Source organism: Thamnophis elegans, chromosome 4, assembly GCF_009769535.1.
Source record: "Thamnophis elegans isolate rThaEle1 chromosome 4, rThaEle1.pri, whole genome shotgun sequence".
Taxonomy (NCBI): domain Eukaryota; kingdom Metazoa; phylum Chordata; class Lepidosauria; order Squamata; family Colubridae; genus Thamnophis; species Thamnophis elegans.
In genome coordinates, this window is record NC_045544.1 from 120,931,569 (window position 1) to 120,958,468 (window position 26,900).

At 42.3% G+C, this 26,900-nt stretch overlaps 1 protein-coding gene across 3 annotated transcripts in view; it reads left to right on the top strand.

Moving 5' to 3' along the window:
- Positions 1-26,900, top strand: part of AP2B1 (adaptor related protein complex 2 subunit beta 1) — an 87,805-nt gene that overhangs the window by 37,038 nt on the left and 23,867 nt on the right. For 2 of the 3 annotated variants that reach the window (XM_032215834.1, XM_032215833.1), the window contains exons 10-18: positions 776-891; positions 2,188-2,353; positions 3,944-4,042; positions 7,774-8,033; positions 12,255-12,447; positions 21,670-21,711; positions 22,954-23,100; positions 24,230-24,375; positions 24,510-24,639. In XM_032215834.1, the coding sequence (XP_032071725.1) occupies positions 776-891; positions 2,188-2,353; positions 3,944-4,042; positions 7,774-8,033; positions 12,255-12,447; positions 21,670-21,711; positions 22,954-23,100; positions 24,230-24,375; positions 24,510-24,639 (1,299 nt within the window). The remainder of the gene's footprint in view (positions 1-775; positions 892-2,187; positions 2,354-3,943; positions 4,043-7,773; positions 8,034-12,254; positions 12,448-21,669; positions 21,712-22,953; positions 23,101-24,229; positions 24,376-24,509; positions 24,640-26,900) is intronic. The other variant, XM_032215835.1, reaches the window with a different exon arrangement.

The following is a 26,900-nucleotide window of genomic DNA, read 5'->3' on the forward strand; positions in this document are numbered from 1 at the left end:
TATGCATAAAATAAAATAAAATAAAAATACACATCCTTCACATTCTATACAATTGTACTGAAAATCCCTGATATTGCATTAATATTGCACTATACAGTAGGTCTTCTAATAATAAGGGGTTTTTAAGCCAGGAGATCACAAGGATTGTCTGGCTGCTCTTGTGGAAGAATCGACCAACTCTGTGTCGTTGCCCAGGGGATGCCCAAGTTTAAGATTCCTACATTCTTCCAAAGCAGACAGTGCGACATATTTGTTCCATTTATGAGGAAAACCCCAGAGATTTTCTGTATGCAGCTCCATCATGTATTAGCTAACCTTTTTGGTACCGAGTGCCGAAATGGGAGCATGCACATGTGTGCATGCCGGAAACCACAAGAGCAGCCACGAGGTGTGCATGCGCATGCCGGGAAGATGATCTTCCAGTTTCTGGCACGTGCACCAGCCAGCTGAACGGTCGCTGGCTCGCGTGCCCAGAGAGGGCTCTGCATGCGACTTCCGGCACGCATGTCAGAGGTTCTCCATCATGGGACTATATAAACAGTCTACTTTTAAATTTATGAAAACAGTAAATAGTTTCATATTTGCTCCTTGAGAATGTAATTGTGATGTGCTTTTTAACATTTTTTGCCATGCACTAAATAAATAAATAAATCTAAAACAGGGCGTGGGTGTGATACGGGTAGGTGAAGTTGTAGAATTGTGAGGCCTATCCAGGTTAGCCTTTCTACTTGAGCTGACTTGAAAGATCTCTGTTCTGCTCTGTCCTTTTTGACAGCAATCTGCTGAGCGTTGTGTGAGCACACTTCTGGATCTCATCCAGACCAAGGTCAACTATGTAGTGCAGGAAGCAATTGTGGTCATCCGAGACATCTTCCGCAAGTATCCCAACAAGTAAGTACAGCTACCAAGTGAAGTGTGCAGAAGCAACCTTGCCGATACTAATTGTGGCTGACATAAAGGGTGCTAGTATGTATGGACTTTAGGTGACCTAGTGGAGGAACACCTGAATACGTAAGGACAGGGCTACTTAATTTGAGAAAAATCAAGTGGCATTGACTAAATATTCAGAATCACAAAGTGGGGAGGGAATGTAGAATTTGTTTAGTCCAAGTCCAGTTCCATTAGAGCAGGGGTCCCAACCAGGGGGGTATGAGATGATATTCCAGGGTGTGTGAAAACTTGGGTTTAGAAGTTTCAAAACTATATATGCATAATTACATGCATGTAATTATTTACTATTGTAAGGGGAGCGAGAATATATCAGAAGCATTCTAGGGGTGCTGGGTATAGAAAAGGTTGGGAACCCCTGCATTAGGGCATTTCTGACAGATGACCAGCCATACATCCTATGAAAAAGAACTCAGCACTTCATGTGGCAACCTGTACTACAAATTGACAGCTTGTACAATCAGGAAGTTCCTCATGAAGTCTAGGCTGAACTTTATGGTTTTAACCATTGGTTCTGGTCCTTCCCTCTGGGCAGTAGAGAATAATCTCACTTGCATTTAATAGCTTTTTAGAGCTTAATTATATTTCCCCTCAGTCATCTCTCTTGTATACAAAATATACTTGGATACATTAAATGTTCTTCAAAGAGTTTGGTATACCCAGACTCCTCACCATTTTGGTAGCTCTCTTTTGAACTTGTTCCAATTGGTCAATATCCTTTTTAGACCTGAGTATCCAGAATTGGACACAATACTGCAGGTTATGTCTGACCAGGGCAAAATAGATAGGAAAAAATATTTTTCATTTGCCTTCTTAGCATCTGAATCACAGAGCTGGCTCATATTGAACTTGTGGTCAACAAAGATAACCAGTTTCCTCTGATATGTACCACTGCTGAAACCTAATCTGTGTTTGCTCAACTCCTCTACATGCCTTCTTCATTAACACTAGCAATTGATGACTTGAAATACTAATAATTACTTGAGAACTGGAAAGCAAGCAGGGGACACACTGGGATGAACTGTTTTGCATAGTCTTCAAGTAGACAAAGGAAGCGACTTGATAAACAGAGGGGCAGGCGATTATTAAAATGGATTAACAATAGTTAAAACCAAGATCTGAAGACCTTGGAGCAAAAAGGGGGTGAATGTAAGGTTTGTTTTGGGAGGAAAAAAAAACTGAGAGGACAAGAAGGTTTGACAATAATAACCTTATCCAATTCTGCCTTGGTTATTTTAGGTATGAGAGTATCATTGCCACACTTTGTGAAAACCTTGATTCTCTGGATGAGCCAGATGCCCGAGCAGCTATGATCTGGATTGTGGGCGAATATGCAGAGAGAATTGACAATGCAGACGAGCTCTTGGAGAGCTTCCTGGAGGGCTTCCATGACGAAAGCACCCAGGTAACACTGATCTCTCCATATTCCTGTCTCAGTTCTTTTGAAGGAAGAAACTGGATCCTTGATTTCAGCAGCTTGATAGCAATAGCACTTAGTACTTAGACTTATATACCGCTTCATAGAGCTTTACAGCCCTCTCTAAGCGGTTTACAGAGTCAGCATATTGCCCCCAACAATCTGGGTTCTCATTTTCCCCACCTCAGAAGGATGGAAGGCTGAGTCAACCTTGAGCCAGTGAGATTTGAATTGCTGAACTGCAGCTAGCAATCAGCTTTGCAACTTTTGCAACTTTGCAACTTTAATAAGATTTGTATGCCGCCCACTCCCTAGGGACTCTGGGCGGCTCACAACAAAAGCAAAAACATAAAATATTAAAAGTACAATTATTTAAAATAAAATCATCCATTCAATCACGTGGGGCTGGATTTTAATCAACAGCCCCAGGCCTGCCGGAACAGCCAGGTCTTGGTCGCTTTACGGAAGGCCGGGAGAGTGGTAAGGGTCTGGATCTCTGCAGGTAGCTTGTTCCATAAGGCCGGCGCAGCTACAGAGAAGGCCCTCCCTCGGGGGGCCGCCAGCCGGCATTGTCCGGTCGACGGCACCCGGAGGAGGCCCAACCTGTGTGATCTTATTGGTCGTTGGGAGGTAAATGGCAGGAGGCGGTCTCTCAGGTAGAGAAGTAACCTGTAGTACTGTACTCTAACCACTGCACCACCTCGGCTTTGATTCTGGTCAAAAGCTTGCCCGTGTTTCTCTTTCCACAAGCTGTTGCTTCCCCACCACGCTGCTTCTCTACTATGTGCTGCTAAGCTAAACCCCTGCTGGTGCAACTTTTTCCTATTTGCCCTCTGGATATGTCCAACTATCCTTAATTCCCAGCACCTAGGGAAGAGTTTGTTTTTCATTCACAGTTTTGAGACAGAACTGGGATTTTATCTTTGTGGTCACATATCTGCCAAATCCAAGTACATTCATATCTTTGACTTTGGCAGACAGCTATCACGTCTCCCCTGAAGGTATTTAAAAATAGCTTTGCAATGTAATCAGGAAATTATCTCAACAGAGAACGGTCTGTCTTTGTTAATTGTATTTGTCTATCATCCTTTTACTGACTCAGCTTTGTTCTTGCTTCTCAGCAACTGATGGGAACATCTCTGCCCCTTTTTTTTGTGCCTCAGCATTACTTTCCCCCTGCAAAGTTTTTTGCATTAGTTTATAACTTGGGTTCCTTTGGATCTGCCCATCTCTCTTACTTTTATGTGGTTGTGTAGCTAGGTACCAGCTGCTCAGGGGTAAATATGAAACACTTGTCCTCCTCCCTCCTCCCCACTTGCTTACTGCTATCCGGAGACATTAGATTGATTGGCAATTGGGGGAAGCAAGATGCTAGGTTAAATTTAGAGCTGATCCCATAAGGCTTCTTTTCTTTGTTAATTGCATGAAGAGCTACATCACACAGATGCTTAACCTTTCTGTCTTTCTTTAAACCTTATATCCCAATGAAGGCAATATTCCCCGAGATCAGGTGGTACTGGAAATGTAATTTGTCCATCAGAAACCTTCCTCATTTCTTTGTTCTTGCTTTTCCTCCAGGTGCAGCTGACTTTGTTGACTGCCATTGTAAAGCTATTTTTGAAGAAGCCATCTGAAACACAGGAACTGGTCCAGCAAGTGCTGAGTCTCGCTACCCAGGTAAGGCATCCTGTTCCAATGCTGCAAAGTGTTAGTATCACTGTTATGCTGTCAAAAGTTCCTTCCAATGCTTCATTAGTTAGATTGTCTGCAGTGACATTGGAACCATGTAGCATCTTCCCTTTCCATCGGGTTGCTGGTAACATTTGAATAATATCAACATGGAATGGTCAACAATGTGTGGCTCGTTTCCATGCCAGTATCTGTACAACACAGTCCTTTCAGCAGTTCCAAGAAGGCTCCACACCCATTTGCACTACTCAGGTGGCCCTGAGGACACAGATAAATCTCCAAGTGGCCTCAAGGACTCCCTAAAAGGATGCAAATGACCAGCTGTCTGCAAGGAACACAAATCCTTCCATTCCCCACCATGCAGTCAGAGCTGAGCAAGCTTCTTAGATGAGAAGTGAAACATCTTCAAAGAAAAACCAGAAAGGACAGTCGCTTCTTGAAAAAAGAAACATATTTGGGTGCTGGTAGTTTCCTTTAAAACCCTAGGTGGCATGAGGCAAGGTTATTTGAGAGACTGCCTCTCCCAATCCTATTAAATCCAGCTGGAGAGGCATGCTACATCTCCCATTAAAAGGTGCCATCTGGCAGGATTTAGGAGGAGAGCCTTTTTTGTTGTGGGGTTTGTTCTTTGGAACATCATCTTTCCAGGGATTAAAATGGCCTGACCCAATTGATCTTGAAAATGTTCCTGTGTCACTGGACACAAGGATTGGAATATGAGGCAAAGTCATGAGATGGTTCTGGTGATAGGTTTGTGGAAGAGAGAACCTGTGGCCCCCCATATGCTGCCAAACAATAGTTACCAGTAGTCCAGCTAATGGTAAGAAGTGCTGTGAGTCATAATTTAATGGCATCCAAGGGAACAGAAACTTCCTATGACTGTTAAACCATATTATAGACATCATGAGTTTAAAAATTACACTGCTCCAGAATCTGTCAGGGAGACCCTAATTTATATGTGAAGAATCCAAAATGGAAAATAGAATATACCTCCACAGGTCTCAGGAACCAACTAAAATGTATCTTCCTTGATCCCTTGTTTCCCTGAAAATAAGTCCTCCCTGGATAATAAGCCCAATCAGGCTTTTGAGCTCATGCGCTAAAATAAGCCCTCCCTGAAAATATTGCAACACAGCAGCAGCCATGAGGTGACCATGCTCTCCGCCTCCTGCATCTCAAAAATAATAAGACCTCCCCGAAAATAAAGCCAAGCACTTACTTTGGGGATCAAAAGAAAATAAGACCCTGTCTTATTTTTGGGGAAACACAGCAGTATAAAATATACTTCTAAATATTGACATTCTGATAGCTTCTCACGGATAGCTCCTAAAATCACAACCCCAAGGGGGCATCTGTGCTTTCCTGTTATTGGGCATTCATATGATGAATGGTATGGTTTTAAACTCCATCAAAGAGCACAAATCTCCAGAAATAAGCAACAACCAAAACAGAACATGGTGACCATTTTGCAATTAGGTTTACATGAGTTGGCATAGCTCGACTGATGAGTCAGTGTATACTCAGCGAACAAAATTTAACTTTGCGTTCCAGCAGCTTCCTTCCTTCCTTTATTTGTTTCATAACTGTACCACTTCAGTCAAAGAAGACTCTGTGCCAGGGCCCCATCAAATTGGAAGTAGCCATTTACACTGTCCTTACAGCTGCTCCCAAAGAGTCTGTAAAGATTAACAGATTAACAGAATTGGAAGGGACCTTGAAGGTCATCTAACCCAACCCACCCACCCAAGCAGGAGACCCTACACTATTTCTGACAGATGACAGTCCAGTCTCTTCTTGAAAACTTCCAGTGATGAAGCTCCCACAACTTCTGAAGCAACTTCTATTCCATTGGTTGCTTATTCTCACTGTCAGAAAATTTCTCCTTATTTCCAGGTTGAATTTCTGCTTGTTCAGTTTCCATCCATTATTCCTTGTCTGGCTTTCAGGTGCTTTGGAAAAATAGCTTGACACCCCCCCCCCCCCTCTCTGTGGCAGTCCCTCAAATATTGGAAAACTGCTATCATGTCTCCCCTGGTCCTTCTCTTCACTAGACTAGCCCTGCCCAATTTGTGCAACCTTTCATTGTATGTTTTAGCCCCCAGTCCCCTAAACATCTTGGTTACTCTTCTTTACAATCTTTCTAGAGTCTCAACATCTTTTTTATACTGTGATGACTAAAACTGGATGCAGTATTCTAGGTGTGGTCTTAATAAGGCTTTATAGAGTGGTATTAGTACCTCACTTGATCTTGATTGTATCCCTCTGTTAATGCAGTTTAGGATTGCATTGGCTTTTTTGGCTGCCCCTGCACACTGCTGGCTCATATTTAGCTGGTTGTCCACTAAGACTCCAAGATCCCTCTCACAGTTACCGCTATTAAGCCTGATTTCACCCAATCTATATGTGTACTTTTGGTTTTTCTTACCTAAGTGTAGGACTTTACTTTTCTCTACATTGAATTTCATTTTGTTAGAAAGAGCCCAGTGTTCAAGTCTTTCAAGATCCATCTGGATCTTGAGCCTATCATCTTTCTTGTTTTTCCCCTTCCCAGAACATTAAATAAAATCTACAGGTTTAGTGCTCCCAAGCCTGGAGCAGGAATCTGTCACCTTCTCATCCCTATTTGAATCATATAACAGAGGGACAGGGAAGGAGCTGGAACTGGCTCCCTTTAGACCACTTCTACACCTCCATTCTTGTGCTAACTGGTAACATTGCACACTAACCATGCCCCCTGCACTTAATCTATATAAGCACAATTATGCAAACAAAACCATAAAGGGTACTGAACTCACTTCTGACAACATTGTTGAAATTTGTAAAATACTACATTTTTTAAAGAATTCTCAGCCTGCGAAAAAGTAACTTTTAAATGTATTTAGAAGTGAAAAGAGGCTTACAAAATGTTCTTTTTTAAACCAAGGGTTTCAAACAGTTTAAGGCTAAAGAACTTGCAAGGTTTTTTTAAATGCCAGAACCTTTGATCAAGCTTTAGTTATTAAAAACAGCAGCTGCATTTGAGTAAACCTTTTCCCTTTAGTTTCTCATGGAGGCTGTGTCCCATAGAACACAGATTTAAAGTTTTACAGACAGAACATTTTATCACTGAAAAGTCCCATTCTGGGGTGCCGAGTCTTGTGTAAATCTTATTAAGCCTCAGATATGTGAGGAATGTTTGTAATTTTTCTGTAGAGAATATTAGATGTCCCAAAGACTTTTGACTTTAGATTCCTGTGCATTCTTTTCTCCTTCACCCTCGGTATTCCTCTGTCCAAGGTTGTTCCATATCAGTATCCTGTCCAGGTTCCAAGTAACACTCCCAACGCAAGACAACTTTGAGGCTTGAGGTTCCTCAAAGTTCCATTTTATTAGAGATGTCATATTGGCACATCTTGGAAAAGCCGAATCTGAAAGCTTCCAGGTTTTCCCCACCCAGTTGAAAGTTTAAGACCCTACCCAGTACCCACATGTCCATCACATGGTCCAATCAAACACTGTCCCAACTGGAGATGCCTCACAGGAACACCACTCCAGGTGCAAGGAAAGATGTCCTTGACTCTCTAAGAAAGGAATGTCATTTTGACTATAGCTATCCCACTCCATATAATCCCCCCTCCCAATTTCCCACAGTAGAAAATGTGGCAGGCCTGAAGGCCCAATGCAAAAGATGGCTTCCAGGCCTGACATATCCATTAACAGGCAACCTTTTTCTGCTTCAGGATTCTGACAACCCAGATCTACGTGACCGTGGCTACATTTACTGGCGACTCCTCTCCACAGACCCTGTCACTGCCAAGGAGGTAGTTTTGTCAGAGAAGCCCCTGATCTCTGAAGAGACCGATTTGATCGAGCCCACTCTGCTGGATGAGCTCATTTGCCACATTGGTTCGTTGGCATCAGTATATCACAAACCACCCAATGCCTTTGTGGAAGGCAGCCACGGAATCCACCGCAAACACCTGCCTATCCATCACGGAAGGTAAGAGAGAAACAGGATGATTATGTGGATTACTTGCTTTTAAAAAGTTCATATATAGAGGTATTACCCTGCCCTGATGCCCTTACAATTTTACATGGCTGGTTTGTAATAACAAAATTTAAAATCAGACTCAACATTCACATGAACATGGAAACAGTACAGGTAATCCTTCACTTATGGCCACAATTGAGCCCAAAATATCTGTTGCTAAGTAAATCAGTTGATGTGAATTTTTTCCCATTTTACCACATTCTTGTCACCATTGTTAAATGAATCACTGCAGTTGTCCGAAAGGTGCTTTTTCAGGAGGAAAACTGGACTTTCTTGTTTTTTCTTTTGAAGACGTTTCGCTTCTGGTCGAAGAAGCTTCTTCAGCTCTGACAGGATAGTGGGGAATGGAAGGATTTATATTCCTTTGCATCCTTTTGGCAGGTAGTTGAAGCACTTGGAGGTTTATCGGTGTCCTCAGGGTCACCTGCTTAGTGCTCCTGGTTCCTGTAGCCTGCATTCCCGCCCCCCCCAGCCCCCCAGAAACCCGTTCCTAATCCCACACCATTCAAAGGGTGTTCATCCCAAATTGCATATCTAAACTTCTGTAAAGATTCTCAGTCATCCAGGTTATGGCTGTCCCAAAGGAAACGTCTTCAAAAGAGATAGCAAGAACGTCCCGTTGCCTCCTGAAAAAGCACCTTTGGTCTGAAAAGCACCATAGCCTGAATGACTGAGAATCTCTACAGGCTTTTAGCAATCCCTGCATTTGTTAAGTCAGTAGCATTGCTGTTAAGTGAATCTGGCTTCCCCTTTGACTTTGCTCGTCAGAAGGTTGCAAAAGTGACTTTGGGACACTGCAGCCATCATAAAATACATGCCAGTTGCCAAGCCTCTGAATTTTAATCACGTGACCATGGGGATGCTGCAACATTTGTAGGTATGAAAAACAGTCATAAGTCACTTTCTTCAGTGCCATTGTAACTTCAAATGGTCACTAAATGAATGGCTGTAAGTAGAGTACTATCCATGAGAAGAAAGTTTGTAAGCAGTAACATAATTAATATCTTGCCAGAAAACGTGAGAATTTTTTAAGGTATTTTTTAGGTATTTTATTAATATTTATAGGCCGCCCTTTTCCCCGCGGGGACTCAGGGCGGCTTACATAAAATAGGGAGGGGGGGTATAAACAATAAACATAAAACAATACATAAGAGTAAAATAGTACACAACATTCATTCTTCATTCGGGTGGGGACAGATTGTGATCTTATCCCCAGGCCTGACGGGATAGCCAGGTCTTGAGGGCTGTGCGGAAGGTCTGGAGGGTGGTGAGGGTACGAATCTCCATGGGGAGATCGTTCCAAAGGGTCGGAGCTGCTACTGAAAAGGCCCTCCTCCGTGTAGTTGCCAGTTGGCACTGACTGGCGGATGGTATTCGGAGGAGGCCCAATCTATGTGATCTTATAGGTCGCAGGGAGGTAATTGGCAGGAGGCGGTCTCTCAAGTACGCAGATCCACTACCATGGAGGGCTTTATAGGTGGTGAGTAGCACCTTGAAGCGCACCCGGAGATCAACAGGTAGCCAGTGCAGCTCGCGGAGGATAGGTGTTATGTGGGCGAACCGAGGTGCGCCCACAATCACTCGCGCGGCCGCATTCTGGACTAGCTGAAGTCGCCGGATGCTCTTCAAGGGCAGCCCCATGTAGAGCACATTGCAGTATTCCAGCCTAGAGGTCACAAGGGCCCGAGTGACTGTTGTGAGAGCCTCCCGGTTCAGGTAGGGTCGCAACTGGCATACCAGGCGGACCTGGGCAAATGCCCCCCTGGTCACAGCCGTCAGATGGTGGTCGAAAGTCAGCTGTGGATCCAGGAGGACTCCCAAGTTGCGAACCCTCTCTGAGGGGTATAAAATTTGACCCCCCCAGCCTGAGCGATGGAACACTGGTCGAATTTTTGGGAGGGAAACACAACAGCCACTCGGTCTTCTCCGGGTTGAGTACAAGCTTGTTAGCCCTCATCCAGTCCCTAACGGCTTCAAGACCCCAGCTCACCACGTCCACCGCTTCATTGAGTTGGCACGGGGCGGACAGATACAACTGAGTATCGTCCGCGTATTGATGGTATCTTAACCCGTGCCTCCGAATGATCTCGCCCAGCGGTTTCATGTAGATGTTAAATAGTAGGGGGGATAAGACCGAACCCTGCGGCACCCCGTATGTTAGGGGCCTAGGGATCGATCTCTGCCCCCCAACTAACACCGACTGCGACCTGTCCGAGAGGTAGGAGGAGAACCACTGCAAAACAGTGCCTCCCACCCCCACCTCTCGCAGTCGTCGCAGAAGGATACCATGGTCGATGGTATCGAAAGCCGCCGAGAGGTCAAGGAGAACCAGGATGGAGGCATGGCCTTAATCAGGATAGGTCATAAGCAGCCACATCCAAGTAGTCTTTGTTTTAAGACCATTAGGAAGCCAATGTCAGGGTTCTAAATACCGTATTTTTCAGAATATAAGACCTTTCCCCCCCCAAAAAAAGGGTGAACGTCTAGATGCATCTTATACACTGAATATAGCATTTCTGGCCTCCCGAAACCCCTCCCCCTTTACAAAAATGGACAAGCAGAGGGTTTGAGAGGCCTGCAGAGTGCAAAAACTTTTTTTTAATTTACCTTTTCAAAATCTTGGTGTGACTTATACTCTGCTTCATCTTATACTCTGAAAAATACGGTAATAGATCCATTGCAAGCAAAAACTCCAAGGCAGGTGGATTTCTCAAAGAATAGCTTTATTGGAAATATCATGTTGACACCTATCTGGTGAAAAGCAACTCTGAGGAGCCTCTTGGTTTTCACCCAATTAAAAGTAAAAGTATTTCCCTCAACCTCAAACAATCAGTCACATGGCCCAGTCATCGCACCATCCGCTGGTCTGGTGACATAATTCCTCCTTTCTCTGGCCAGGTGGGAGAACGTCCTTGGTTCCCAAGAGAAAGTATTTTATTTTGACTACACAACCCCAGCTATCGCTATCTCCCCTCTCCCTGTACCTCAGTTCCAGTGAGGCAGCACTGAAGCTCCAAGATGGCTTCGGCCAAGTCAGCTTCAGGGTTGACAGACTATCTTTTTGCAGCAAACTGGTTTAGCAAACTTTGTTTAGCAAACTGGTGGTTTACTGTGGGTGCAGTTTTGCCAAAAACCAAACGATAATGTTGTGGGTTTTTTTTTTGGCAGAACTGTCGCAAAACATGGCCATGTGATTGCAGGATGCCTCAAACAGTAGTAAATGCAGAGCATCCAAAATGCAGTCATAACACAATGGGGGGAGGGGGGAGTGACTATCAGAATTTTGAATCCAGGTTGTAAGTACTCCAAGGTAGGACCATCAGAACTTGTCGAGGAGTATCGGTAATTTATTCATTGAATTTGTATGTTGCCCATCTCACTCTATAAAGCAGCTCTGGGCAGCTTGCCAAAACAATGTGAGAATTTGCCAGGACATGTTGGCTGAATCAGGGCTGAGGAACTTGTGATCCAGAGATAATGTTGCCCTCCAATGCCTAATGGCCTAAGTCAAGGGTCAGCAACCTGTGGCCGGTTTTCCAGTCAGCTCCACAATTGATAGAGCTTTCGGTTAGGACAGGTAGAGGAAAAAGGACACCGCGCTAGGAGGAGACTCTGTGGCGGGGAAACCAGACTTCTGGACGTCTCCAGAATTGAACATGGGGGCTTCCAGTTAGGACCAGCTCTTGGCGTGTTTAAGGTTGCCGACCCCTGGCCTAAGTAATGGTGAAGAAACCTGGTAGTTTAGTAACACCTGGAAGCCCACAATTTTCCCTTGCTTGCTTTGGGTGAATGTTCTTCCCAAGCTATTTGGTGGGTTATTAATTCCACAGCTGCCCCTGTTCTTTCACAATGACCAAATGGCCCGGTTTAAATTTTTCAGTCCATTATTTTAATATTGGAATTTATTTGCCCAGGGTTTCATTCCGTGTTTCAACAGCTTCATATACTGGGTAGATATTTATGGAATTCAACTTTTAAAGAAATAGCAGTTGTTTGCCGTCAAATTATTTTACAGTTCACACCCCTCTTGCAAGGGTTATTTTTACAAGAATACTTGCACTGCAAAGTCTGTTTAGAGCAGCTTGCACGAGAAAGTCTTTTGTGTTGCTCTTTTCTTTGACAGTGAAACCAAGTAACCCTTTTTTCCTTCCCCCCTTCACATACCTTCAGCACTGATGCAGGAGACAGCCCTGTGGGAACCATGAGTGCTACAAACTTGGAGCAACCTCAGGTGATTCCATCACAAGGAGATCTCTTGGGTGACCTCTTGAACCTTGACCTGGGGCCTCCGGTGAATGTTCCCCAAGTGTCTTCCATGCAGATGGGTGGTGTGGACCTTCTAGGAGGTGGACTTGATAGCCTGGTGAGTAAGCATGAAAAAATTCTTAGGGATGTGTGTGGGGGTCTGTGTGTGTGTTACCAAAAATCTAGACTGCTGGCAACCTTTCCCTTTATGTTAAAAGAATTTCTGGGATCTTGGATCCAAGTAACTACCACTTGGAGGAAGCAAAGATGTTTGTTTTCTTTCTGCGCCTTTTCAGCTTTGCAGATCCTTTACTTGCTTATTTGGGGTATTGCTGGGTGGATTTGTTTGTTTATATCCGGTCTTTATTATCTTCATAAATACTCAGAGAAGATAAGGAAAAACTAAATGACATTGTGGAAAATGTTGGTAGTGGCTTTTTAAGAGGTTCATGGTCTGATCCCTATAGAAACAAGCAGAAACAAGGAGCATGGCTGTGTCGTGTTTGTGTTTCTTGCTAGATGCTACAGAGAAAAGAGAAAAAAATGTGCTTGATTTTTAGCATCAGGTACATGTTTCATACAATATCTTGCATCACCCTTGGCAGCTTTGGTTCATTGTGTCACTTCCTTATAATAATGAATTGTAACAGAGGCTGTTATTTTGCAAAACAGCAGGGAAGAGAAGGCATGAGATCCATAAGAACAAAGCTAGGGCATAGTATAAACCCATTACACAAAACCATATCACAAGTTGTTTAGTTTATGGGCGAACCAGTTTTAAGGAAGAGACCATAGTTTATGAACCAAAATTGATCAATTAGCCCGTAATGCTAAGTTTGGAACAAATATCTCACAGTCCTACCATAACTGCCTTTTCTTTTTGTAACATTACTCAGCCTTGCTTTTAGCAATATATGGTTTGTCCTTGATACTGGTATATTGGACAGTGATGGTTGGATGACACAAGAAATCATTACTGCAGAGGCAGACTCTGGATGTGACATACACATTATTGTTTTAGTAACCTTTGACCCTACATTAGCTTTTGCATATATTAGAATCTTCTATAAAATACTTTAATTATAATAACTGTGGTAAATAAATGGAGTTACCATGCTAATTCTGAAAAGTGACAATTTGTCAGTGCGGATGGATGGATGGATGGATGGATGGATGGATGGATGGATGGATGGATGGATTAGATAAATAGATTAGATGGATGGATGGATGGATGGATGGATGGATGGATTAGATAAATAGATTAGATTAGATGGATGGATGGATAGATAGATAATAAATATGAGTCAGTTGTCAAATATCTGAATGTGAATCACATGACCACAGGGATGCCGCAACGGTCATAAGTGTGAAAAATGGTCTTAAGTTACTATTTTCAGTGCCATTGTAACTTTGAATGGTTACTAAACAAACTGTTGTAAGTCGAGGATTACCTGTATAGTTAAACCTACTATCCCATCAGTTAGCTGTGGCCTGGATACAGGATGGGTGTCTTGTGTCTTGTGTTTCTCAGAATTGGACAAGCAACCTAATGGCTTTCCATTCCCAACCCTCCTCTTCATTTCAACAAATGATAATCAACCCCCTTCTATCACTGTAGGCAACCACAGCTAGGTTATGCATCTCCAAACTTTTTTTTTTTGCAAAGACCTAGGAATTTATTTGAATGTTTAGCACAATATGATATTTCCAACCAGCTGATATTTATTACCTAGTTTTATGATCTGGATCTTCCTGCAGAGGTGTAGCAGTTCACATTGATGCTTGAATCCCCATCTTTAGCAAGCAAGCTTCAATCTGGTGTCCACTGCATATGTCTAGAATTGCTTGTGCGCTGTCCAGATGCTGTCTCACACTCTGCAGCAAGACATTTCTGGATAACCTTTAGCTCTCTGATAAAATCCAACTGTTTCTTAGAAGATAAATTAAGGCTTCTCAAACAGCTTCCAACTGCTTGTGCCTCACCCCCACTCCCACTCCGTCCTTTTGTGATTCTTAAGACTTTGAACACAGGGGTATCTAAGTTTTGGCTTCTCAGTGACAGGATTTACATGCTCCACATATTATTGCAAAATGTTGACAACACCATAGCAAAGACTGGCTCACTTTGATGTGGGTTTTCAGTGGAAACCAGATCCATAAGGTTTTAGCAGATTTCCGGAATTAAGCCTTATAACATGGCGGGGGGGGGGGGGGAGAGAATATGTTCTTGTCAAATGAACTCTCAGAGTAGCAGATCCTCAACCTCAGCGGTTCTTGAGGTGGCAGCCGAATCAAAAAATGTCAAGTAAAAGAGCAAAGAAGAGGAATGCTAGGGAGAATTTGCAAGTTTGATATTTGTCAAGGTATCTGCAGTCTTCCTGGTGTCCTATCTAGAAGCTGCCACCACATCCACTGTGAGAATTTTTGAGGCCTGTGTTCTTTCATCGCTGACGAAAATTAAACATTGCATGCGGTCTCAAATACCCCAGAAAGCAAATTTAAAGTTCCTCTATAATTTGCCTATATGTACCGGAACAAGCATTTCTATTCCAGCCTGAGTTCTTGAGGTGGTAGCTTTCATATTTGGGCTATAATTGGTTTTCTTCAGGAGAAAGACCCAGTCAGACAGGTTTCTACTTGCAGTTTGAAGTGGATAAAATTTTAATCAAAGCTGGCCAGCATGTCTGGCTTTTGTGAGAAGGAGGTGTTCTCGGCAACTGGAAGTAGCTTAAGGGCAGTTTAAGCTGAAAAGAATCTGAATACTCTACAGAAGAAGCTTAGTCTTAGAGTCAAAAGTAGAATTTACAGCCCACTAGATGTGACAGATTCAAAGCCTCTAGCAGATTCAGTCAGCACAGTTAATAGGGATTGTAGGAGTCGCCCTTCAGCACTTCCTGGAGACTGCATATTTCATCACTTCTAATGGATCCAACCAGCCATCTATGTACCGTTTTGATCACAGTCCAGTTCGCCCTGATCCTTGTGGAGTGGAGCAAAGCAAAACCTTGCTCCTAAAAGATTCATCCTTCTCTGCCAATCATTCCCATCCAAAGAACAATACACGAAAAGGTCCAGAAATCTGGGATTGCCAATATATTTGGCAAACTTCAAATAAAACTATTTCTTGTCACCTTTCGCTTTGTCTCAGGATTGTTTTTTCTATGTTTACCTTATTTGGATCCTGGAGTTTTAGATAACCTCAATTCATTTTAGTCCGGAGCCATTCCAAACTGTGAGGAGTAGAAGGTCATTTGTGTAAGGCAGGGACAATGCTGTGGTTCTGTGGAGGTGCACTGCTGAAAATAATATTAGCGTTGTCAAAATGTCAGTTTTTAGTTTGAAACAGCTGCAGTGATCCGCTTGGAAAGCTGCCGGTGAAATTTCCATGCTAAAAAGAAAGCTGTTGACTTAGATCACTAAAAATAAAATATTGGCATTTTGCCTCTTCCCTTTGCCTAGTAAAATAGGAATAAATCATCTGAAATAATTAAAATTTTAAACCAGGAATTCAGATGCAATGGGCTGAGGATGGCCTGGATGTGGAGGGCGGGTGAGATTTGCTTCCATTTTCTGTTCAACCCAAAAAATAGTGGCAGCCCCTGTAACACATTTCTGGCCCCCCAGCCTGAGAATTTGAACATTTGGGTTTTGTTTTAATTCTGCTTTTTGGAATTAAGCAGGAAGACATTTGTCCTCGTATCTCTTATCTCTCCTACCATCACTAATGATGGGGGGGGGGTGTTGATTTCCGCCTGGTTGCTTGTTTGTTTTTAATTTTGTGGAGAAGAGATGATCTTTAAGGTTGAAATTGGAAGCAAAAGACTTTGGGGATTCAAATAATTTTGACTTCCAGTCTTGAAATTGGGCCTAAAATGGTGATTTCAGGCCATTTTTCAAGGTCTTTTTGAGGATGAACTCCCATTCTCTTCCTATCGTCCCACAAAATATACATAAAGGGCTGAAAAATTCAACCCAGCCTCTGGTAGTGATGTTATCACATCATTTTATTTGGCCTTCTGAAAACTTTAGAGTCTTACTTAAGGCTCCTCATCCCCCATACACTGGCTACCCAGGAGTTATAGAAACCTCCATGGGTACAAGTACCTTTTAATCAGTGGAGGTACTGATAAAGATGCCATACACAGTTAAAGTATGTTATAAATGGAGACCGCAGGGCAACAAAATCATACACTCTGGAAGCTAAGAAAAAAAGGCAGATGGTTCTTTCAAGAATCAAGACTGGATATGAGTGGTGAACAATCATATTTTAAAACATGATGGGAGTGAGGGTTCTTTGACTTTGAGTATATAGTATATTGCCTCTAAGGTTAGCAGGAGCTAAATATTGGTGTTGCTGTATTGATCAGAGGAAGACACTTTAGTGAGTTTTAAATTCCATGTCGATGGGATTAAAAAAGAAGTTTGTGAGAAGAGAGGTTTTTGAGCTAGTTAAACCAGAAGCATAATCTAAGCCAGGAGCCAAGGTACTAAGCAGCAGTGGAGAGTCAGGAGTCTGTGAGGCCCTAGGACAGGGATGTCAAACTCGATTTCATTGAGGGCCACATCGGGGTTGTGTTTGACCTCGGGACGGGGTGTGTGGTCAGGGGGCGTGGCCAGCTCGATGTTACTTGTGGCCTAGGTGCTCTGCCAGTGAAAATGGGCTCCAGAGCTCCATTTTTGGTTGCGACAGCTTCCTGCAACCCTCTGCCAGTGAAAATGGAGCTCAGAAGGGGCGCACGTGGCCCTCCCGAACTCTGTTTTCACTGGCAGAGGCACTGTGGACCAGTCTTTCACTGTTTCCAGGTCGGCCTCGCAGTCCAGATCTAAGCACCCCATGGGCCAGATCTGGCCTGCGGGCCTTGAGTTTGACACCCCTGCCCTAGGAAGTTCGGAATTAATGCCATCAGGAATGCAGTCCTCACCAAGGAGACCAGTTATAAGAAAAAAAATTGGAAACTATTGTATGATGAACTAAGATTGTCCTCTAAGGCCAGCTGATTAGGTATGAGGATCATGTAGCCAGAGTGCATTCTCAGTTAAGATTAAGATAACTTTTATTGTCTTTTTTCTGTATACACAATAACACACATTAAAATGAAATTCTGATGAAAGAAGGAATGCCACCAACTAAACAATGTCACAGATCCCAAGGATAACAATAACAGCAGCAGCATCCAAAAATACCAAGTTATATAAAAATCACACACACACACACACATCACACACACACACACAAAATACCGAAAAGTCTTTCTGCTGCCTGCCCTTCATTGTAGGCACTCATATTACATACTTTTTTTATTTTATTGATCTAAAAACTATGTATAGGTAGTCCTCAACTTATGACCACAATTGAGCCCAAAATTTAGGTTGCTCAGTGAAAAATTTGTTAAGCGTTTTGCCCTATTTTATGACTTTTCTTGCCACATTTGTTTAGTGAATCACTGCAGTTGTTAAATTAATAACACGGTCGTTAAGTGAATCTAGTTTCCCCATCGACTTTGCTTGTCAGAAGGTCATAAAAGGGGATCACATGACCCTGAGACACTGCAACCCTCATACATGTGAATCAGTTGTCAATCATCCCAAATGGTCGTAACTTTTTTTAGTGCTGTTGTAACTTTCAATGGTCACTAAGCGAACTGTTGTAAGTTGAGGACTACCTGTAAATCATAAATAGCTACAGATTCTTACTTAATTAAGTCCTGATTTCTAGTTGCAAAAGTCACAGTTTAGGTGCTAGACCACAAACTTGCCAACAGGAGACGTTGGATTACTCTCCTCCCCATTACATCATTTTGCAATTCCTAGGGGAGGTGTGTATGTGTGTGTGTGTGTGTGTGTGTGTGTGTAAAAGAGAAGGAGCAAAGAAGTATAGGATTGTAAGAGCCAAGAAACCTTGATTTGTATCTTTCAAGGTTGGCTTCCCAGCCTGTGGCTCTTTTAATGAGATAAACTTGGCACAGGAGCTGATGAAAGCAGATAAAAACATCTGGCTCTATTATGTAGAATTATTCACAAGTTGTTTTGATGCTGCTTTTATGTAAGAAGCTCACTTGCCAGCTGATGGGGAGACTGCTTCTCCCCCTTCCCACTTGACTGGGAAAAATTCCCCAGAGTACTAGAACCTCTCTGCCTCTTGCCTTCTTCAAAACGAATCTGACAGGAGCTTTTGCTTTCCTTACCTTTGCTGTACAAGCCATGTTTTTCCTGGCTAATAACATAGCCGTAACTCGAAAGGGGATAATAATCGCCCATGATCACTTCTGCAAGAGGAAGTCATAATGGATGAGTATTCCGGCTATTATCCCGCTCCACAACTGTAGCCTTCGGATTGAAAGAGTGAGAGATCATCTATTTTCCAACAAGCCATAACGGTCGTTGCATGAGTCTGACGCTGGGACAGATTGCTGTCATTTTTTAAAATGGGGACTAAGAGCACAAATCTATTTCTAAGGCAGTGTCCTTTTCTTCCCCATTGCAGCTGTTTTTACCAGGAGTCAGTAGCCTTTTCCTGTTAGTGGGCACCGTTATGTAATCTTATATGGTGGTGTAGGTGCCAGAAACTAAGCTTTAAAACATTTTTTCATTTATTTTAGAAAATCAATTTTAAAATGTAAGATACTCCCAAGTTTTATTAGTTCTTATTTGGAAAAACACTTACCTTGAAATATTTGCCAGTGTTTTAATGCACCAAAGGTGCTATTTCAAGAGGCAACTGGACTTTCTGGTTTTGCTTTCAAGGCGTTTCACTTCTCATTCAAGAAGCTTCTTCAGCTCTGACTGAGTGGTGGGATATAATGGAATATAAATATAAATGGAATATAAATCCTTCCATTCCCCACCATCCAGTCGGAGCTGAAGAAGCTTCTTGGATGAGAAGCAAAGCATCTTCAAAGAAAAACCAGGAAGTCCAGCTGCCTCTTGAAAAAGTACCTTTGGGACAACAATGACCTGGATGACTGAGAACTTCCATTGACAGTGTTTTAATACTTTAGTCTGTTCACTTAAAAAGAAATTTTCTGTAAAAATTGTTTGCAGGTAGGATGGATACAGTCTACTGTTCTGCAGGTGCTGTGGCATTCACAGGTGCCACATTATCGATTCCTGCCCATGCCTGCAGCCAATTGAGTCCTGTTCAAAGGAAATATATTGTGTCACCATGATGTATCAGAATGGTCCTTGTTTGCTTGTATTTCAAAGGACAGCCGAGGCTCTGTTAAAATATATCCAGTCTTTTGATTCCTTATCTTTTTGTTTTCTGAAGGCACGTCTCTGAAAAAGAACAGCCAACTACAGTAAATTGTCCCATTTTTCTGCCTTCGGCCTATTTTCCATTTTGTAGCTTTAAGCATAAAAAAAATCACAAATAGCTGAGGTTAGGCTAGAAAATGGCTCTATCATAACCCTGCAAGAATGTACCCGAACTCCATACGCCAAATAACAAATTTAATCAATCTTTGGGACTTTTAATAATCTTCTAAATCAGTGTTTCTTAACCCTGGCCACTGACATCTTAAAGAAATCACCAGTTGTTTATTTAAAAGCAATGCAGAAATTGCTTATTCCCTAAAATATGAAAAGGCTGCCTCCTTGATTTTGTTATAAAAATTACACACTCAAAATGGAACAATCTGATGCACTCTCAGCTTTTTTACTGTTTAGCATCAAACAGATACATTGTGATTTGTAAGATTGCTTTTCACATCCCAGCAGTTTTCATTTCTACTTGGTTACATTCCCCCCACCCCCTCCTTTAGAAGGAAAAAGGTGTTAATGTTTTATCCTTTGGGGAAAAAAAGATAGAAAGTGTATTAGGGTGGGTGGGTGTAACTTTCAGCCAAGCATCTATGAGCGAAGCTAAATGCATGTTCCATATCAGAGTGCTTGGGTTTGTTCTGTTGGGTAATTGTTCAGCAAGCTGCCAGAAATAGAAATATCACATGACACCCATTCAAGCAACCTCCACTTTAGGGTGACAACACTGCGCATATATGTCAGTTTATTTTTGGCCCTGCTTTTTGCTTTTTGTGGACTCTTTGCTCTCAGAACATCAATGGGCTACTGACGTTGGAGCCCAGGAATATTGGTGGGCAGGCAGGGAATGGCAAGAGGCTGCTGCTGAAACTGACCCACACAGGAATGGTAGTTAGTGTTCTGATCTAGGCTTCCCAAGAGCATGAAGCAAACTCCTTGTCCCGACAAAAACCCCTTTTATTAATTTACTGTGAATTCTGCTCATTCACATCCAGCAAAGTCTTTCAGGGGAGGATTTACAGTCACAGACCTTATCTGGCTTGGAGAGCTGACAGGCCGATATCTGCAAAACCTGGCAAGGAGTCTCGGAGAGTCACGAACCAATTAAGCGAACTAATTATCTCCTGCAAACTCCACTCATCTTTTATTTCCTCTCGGAGGGGCCATTCATTGTCCACCTGTGGCCTTACTGCCAGGTCGACTCCTTTAGTTGTTCCCTTCGTCTGGCAACTCTGTGCATGCACACACTGGGAACAGACTCCAGCTTGTTTGTCTGCCTCACTGATGTCTGACTCTGAAGGCAGCTGATAACTGGCATACAGCTCTGGCCCCCTCTCTGCCGCCGACACAGAGCCCTCATCAGAGCCTTCCCCAGACTCCAGGACTGGCTCATGTTCCTCCTCAACCTCCTCACTGTCCGAATCTACTGCCAGCTCCACTGGTTGCTGGCGGGCCATAACAGTTAGCAAGAATGGCATGTTCAGAAGAGCTGTCCTTGCCCACCACATTTCCTCACTGCCATATTGCCTGAATGACTAGCATGAATAGGTTTACAAAGGCAAAGAAAGAGGAGCCCTGCTATTGTTTCTGGAATGCTGTGAAAAGCCCTGGTTGATGCTAGGTCTGAGAGAAGTAACCATGGCTGTTTGTGAGGTGTCCTTCTCTAGGAACAGTGGGGACAAGCCTGAGGGCCGTTTGGCTTTTGAAAATTGTATCTTGGAGATGAATGTGCAAGTTCACCTCTATCTAGGTCTTAGCAGCCACCTTCTGCTGCTGCTCACAAGACCTTGATGCATATTCTTTGTGCTTTCAACCAAATCCCACTTCCCTGCCTGTGGAATTTGGGGGTTTCATATCTGTGGATCTCTCTGTCCTTGCTGGGTCAATATTCTCTCTGGGCAAACAGATGGGGGACAGGTGGTGTGCCAGGCCTTTTTGGGAATCACATGATCTTTATTTCTTGGCACTTGATAACTTGGCTGTAATGAACTCTTTCTCTTTCCCCTGCCTTTTCTCTTCCTTTTTTTTTTACCTCTCTCTCTCTTTCTCTCTCTTCCTTTTTCTATTCTTTTCTTTCTTGCAGCTTGGCAGTGACCTTGGCGGGGGAATTGGAGGCAGCCCAGCAGTAAGTGCCCTCCATTCGTTGTTGTTTTTTTCCTTTTCAGTTCTGATTGAAAAATTATTATTTATTTGTTGAATTTACACTCCATCTTTCTTTCGGAAACAGTTCATTTTGGCACACATAGTATTTTCTCCTTCAATTTTATTCTTACAACAGTCCTATGAAACAAGGCTGAGCTGAGACTTTGTAACCAGGCTTTTAAGTTAGCCAATATATTTCAGAATTAAGTGGGGATTTGAAAACAGGATCTCCCATCTTCCCAACTTTAACTACTATAACGCACAGGCTTTCGTTCTGTGGTCTTCTTTTCCCATCCATTCTTCTAAAATCTGTGCAGCTGAGATAGCCCAGGGTTGACATTCTCAACATGTTCTCTGGATTAAAGAAGAGAACCATCTAAAACACTGAAATAGTGGAAGGAGACAAGAAATTTGGGGTTCTGTTACTGGGGAGATCTGTGATCACAGTATATTTTTTCCATGTGAAATCGATGTATCACTGCTTGGTCATAGAAGATAAAAATGGAGAATCAAGGAAAACAAGCTGGAGGATTCCCAGGGTTTCTGCAAGACACCAGGGTCATTGTAAAAAAAAAAACTGCTTTCAGGTTTGGCTTGGTCGCAGAGCTCCATAAACCTATAAATGGGAAACATAAGGGTATCCAGAGCCCTCGGTGCCATTGGTGAGAAATTCCAAACAACTTAAAAGTCATTGAATGAACTAGAACTGGTCAACTCACATTCCTAATTTCCAAGGGTCATCAATAGCTGTGGTCTGCTGTTGTCCTTGGAGCAAAGTGTTCCAGTTCTATTTAACTGGATTTGAGGGTCATGGTACTTCCTGGATGATCAACTGGTCTATTTTGAAAGCACCAGCTTTGAGCCCATTTCACTACATGGTTGTTGAGGGCTTGTTTATGACTGAGAACTACTTCTGGAGAGTTCACTCACATCGTTGATACAATTCCTCATCTTTAACTGTTGAAGTTGAATGTCCTTGCTCTTCACTTTTCAGAGTCTCTTGGAGAAGACAGGTTGGCTATTAATGGCTGCTTCAATCACATAGTGATGGGTAGTAGAGATGGGATTTAAAGCAGAGAACACACCGACGTGCCAATTTAGTACCCTTGATCATTCAGCAAAATGCTAGGAACACGTTTTAAAATATTCAGAATAGCGTCCAATGGTCTGGTTTATTTCATAGAGGTGTCTGTTATGTTTAAATATCTTCCCTGATTTCCTGCAGGTGGGACAGACCTTCATCCCATCATCAGTCCCAGCAACATTTGCTCCCTCTCCTACCCCAGCTGCAGTCAGCAGTGGACTGAATGACCTCTTTGAACTCTCTTCTGGCATCGGCATGGCACCTGGTGGATATATGGCTCCCAAATCGGTAGGTGTGAGAAAATCTGGCCAGAGAGCTGTCTTCTTCTGCCAGGGTTATCTCTTCATCAGTCATTGTTGTTGTTGGTGGTTTTTTTTGACATGCCTCTCTTTTGTGTTTCACACTGTTTCTGAGTGAGTAACTGTGCCTTTTGCTCTGTTTGGCCTGATGAGCTTCTGCATCCATTACAAATCCATTTAAAAAATGATAATTCATTATGAATATGCATATGTATGCTAAATGTAATATGTGATTAATAATATTTTACTTGTATTATGATAGAATATGGTGATTGATATAAAAACAATATATTGAAATATTGAACAGTCAAATAACAAGTTGAATAAGCAATAATGGAAGATTTTAATGGAAGATAAATGTTGGTATTAATATTAGTTATATAAGTTTGTTAAATGTAACAAATAAGATTGATCATATTTTATTCACACCAAAAGGTACAATAATCAAGACAGGGCGATTGGTATAAAATAGCATATTGAAATATTGAAAAATTAAAGATTAAAATTTTATATAAAGATGCGTATTATTACTAGTATTATATAAGATGTTAAATGAAACAAATATGAATAACATTAATTTTTTTGGGTATGAAATGTATGATACTCAGATACCACACTGTTCACACACTGATATGTAAAAAAACACCTTTAATTAAAAAAAAACAAATTCATTTAGTACTACAGCGAAAAGTTTTAGGTGAAACCAGGATGGTGGTTCTGGGTTTTTTTGTTTTGTTATGGCATGCAGCATGCAAGTTGGGGAATTCTGGAAGCTGAAATCCACACGTCTTCAAGTTGCCAATTAGAGCATGCTATTTCCTCTCTAAATCCTCTTCTTTTACTGCCAAACTATTGTGAACTCTGTTCAGAGTACTGTAAATGGATTTTGAGACATTTCCACTCCAGCTTTTCTAAATCAGCTGGAAAGAATCTATGCTGCCATCTGAGATTCAGTCATCATTATATACCAATATATAAAATGGATTTGAAGTGGATAGGCCGAACACACCCACTCAACATTACTGTCTATCATGATAAAGAAATCTCACTGTAATGATTCTGACCCTTTATGACCCCAGTTTTCCTTGCTCTAACTGCTAGTCCTCATGACTTTATAGGTCTGGTTGCCGGCTGTGAAAGCCAAAGGCCTGGAAATTTCTGGAACCTTCGGTCATCGGCAAGGACATATCTATATGGATATGAGTTTCACCAACAAGGCTCTTCAACACATGAGCGACTTTGCCATTCAATTCAACAAGAACAGGTTAGACCTTGCAGTCAACTAAACACCCTTTTTGTTGTACACTTTCTCTTTCTTGGCTTCTCTGTTCAATGTTACACCTTCTTTGCTCTCTCTCTCTCTTTCTCTCTCTCTCTCCCTCCTCCCCAACCATCCAGCTTTGGAGTCATCCCCAGCACCCCACTGGCCATTCACACTCCTCTGATGCCAAATCAAAGCATTGACGTTTCTCTTCCGCTCAACACTTTGGGGCCAGTCATGAAAATGGAACCTCTGAACAATCTTCAGGTAGGAACACTGAATTTGAGGAGATGGAGGAGAAAGTAGTCAAGACTTTGGAGATTTGCATTCTAATACAAATTAAAATTAAGAGTTGGGGATGGAAGCAAAAGTGGCTGAATAGTCAAGAAACTGTCAGATCTTTTTCAAGTGATGTGGTGGCAGAGGGTTTTTTTTCCCCCCTTATAAAACAAGAAGCTGTTGTTGGAACAAAACAATTTAGCTTGAGGCAAACAAAATAAAGGAATTTGGTGCATCCCATATAAATACTTTCTGGACTTCATTGTAGCAATGATCAGTATATGAAAAGGCTTTTAAAAATGAAATATTCTGGCTAATTTAACTAATTTGAAGTTAGAATTTTCTTAAAATACGTAATTTGATGGTGGGCCGATCCATGCATGATGCTGCAATATAAGAATTGGGTCTACATATCATCTACACCAAAAACAGATTGTGTTGTGACTGAGCTTCCGAGATGACTGAATTTTATGGGCAGATGGGGATTGCATATCCTCCTGTGCAACGTTTCTGGAAACTAGTTTTTATTTATTTGTTTGTTTATTTATTTATGTATACATTTATTCAGTTTGTATGGCTGCCCATCTCAGTGACTCTCGGCAATGAACGATCTTAAAAGAAATTAAAAACAAAAGTTCCCATTTGCTCTGCCCATTCCACATCTGTGCCTTAACTAAGCACCAGGCTCCCGAGTTGATTCTGGTACTGTAATAAATAATAGCCTTCTACACAATGGTTTCTATTCCAGTATAGAGGAAGCTGTGACTCCTTCACTTCTCTTCTCCCCTCCCAGCCCTCCTCTAATAATCTTTCTATGGCATCCCCCGCAGGGAAGCTTATTAACCATAAAAAGCACCGTTTTCTTCATCACTTCTGTCCTGTGTGTTATGAATGATCCTACTGACAGGCAGCTAGAAATAGTGCTGCCTTGATGTGGAAGCTCCCGGTTGGGGTTGAGAACAAGAAAGATGCAGCTGTGTAGCTGCTGTTACAGAGGCAGGGAGTTTGTGAGCCAAAAAAAAAAAGTTCTTAACTGGGAAGATTAAAAAAAAAAAAACATAAAACAGGCTCCAGTTTCAGTTTGTTTACCTCTGTATATTCAGACTGAGTGAATATTTTTACTCCTTTAACACGGGTGCTCTTCTGGTTTTATTTTTGCAAAGCCAACAGATTAAATGTTATCTACATATCCTCAATATTCAGAAGCATATTCTATCTCCAGTTGTTGGAGAAGATGATGGGGTGGGGTGGTATTTTTTAAGGCTGTGTAGTTTTAATAAAAGTTTCTAGGAACTGGATGGTGGGCTGCTGAGCCTCCAGTCTGAGCCAGTAGATGAACTCTTAGATTTGTGTTTATTTTGTCACATAAAATCTGAATGTTTAGAAGTGTAACCAAACACTTACATAGTGGATGCCCTCAGAGATGCTAAGGGATGAAAACGCCTTGTAATAAAATAATATTTGGGGCTTTTGGTCAAAGCCAGGAAGACTTTCAGGCGGAGCATATTCCAAAGTGTGGAGCTATCACTGAAAAGCAACAACTCTTTAGTGCAGGGATGTCAAACTGGATTTCTTCGAGGGCTGGATCAGCATTGTAATTTCCCAGGGGGTGGGATGCCTCCTGCAGCACCCTGCCGGCCAAAACGGGGCATGGGGGATCTGCACATCCCTCCCTTTTGCCTCATTTTCACCTCCGGTCCATTGCTTCCCGCAGCACTCTGCCAGCTGTTTTTGGGCGGCAGAGTGCTGCAGGAGGCCATGGAGGATAAAAACGATGCCTGTGGGGGGCGGGTGTATCCTTTGATATTTCCAGGCTGGCCCTGTGGGCTGGATTTAAGCACCCCACAAGCCAGATCCGGCCCATTTCACACCCCTGATTTAGTGGATACTCCCTATACTTCACACCATTTGAGACTATATTAGGATTCATGCTTGGCAGGACAGCCTATGATGTCTCCCTACTATGCAGTATTGGGGTTAAAAGATGATCATTGGGGCTGGAATCTTACTGTAAGTGCAGTGATCTCATACTCAGGAAGTCCTTGACTTACAACCACAACTGTGGCCGGAACTTCCAACCCTAAGCGATATGGTCTAAGCGATAAGTGAGTCAACATGTGTCTGTATCCAATTTTACAACTTTTTTTTGTCACATCCGTTAAGCAAATCCAGCTTTCCTCATTTGCTTGTCGGAAGCCATTTGGGAAGGTTGCAAATGGCAATCTTGTTAGGTAAGCTCCCCGTTGGGA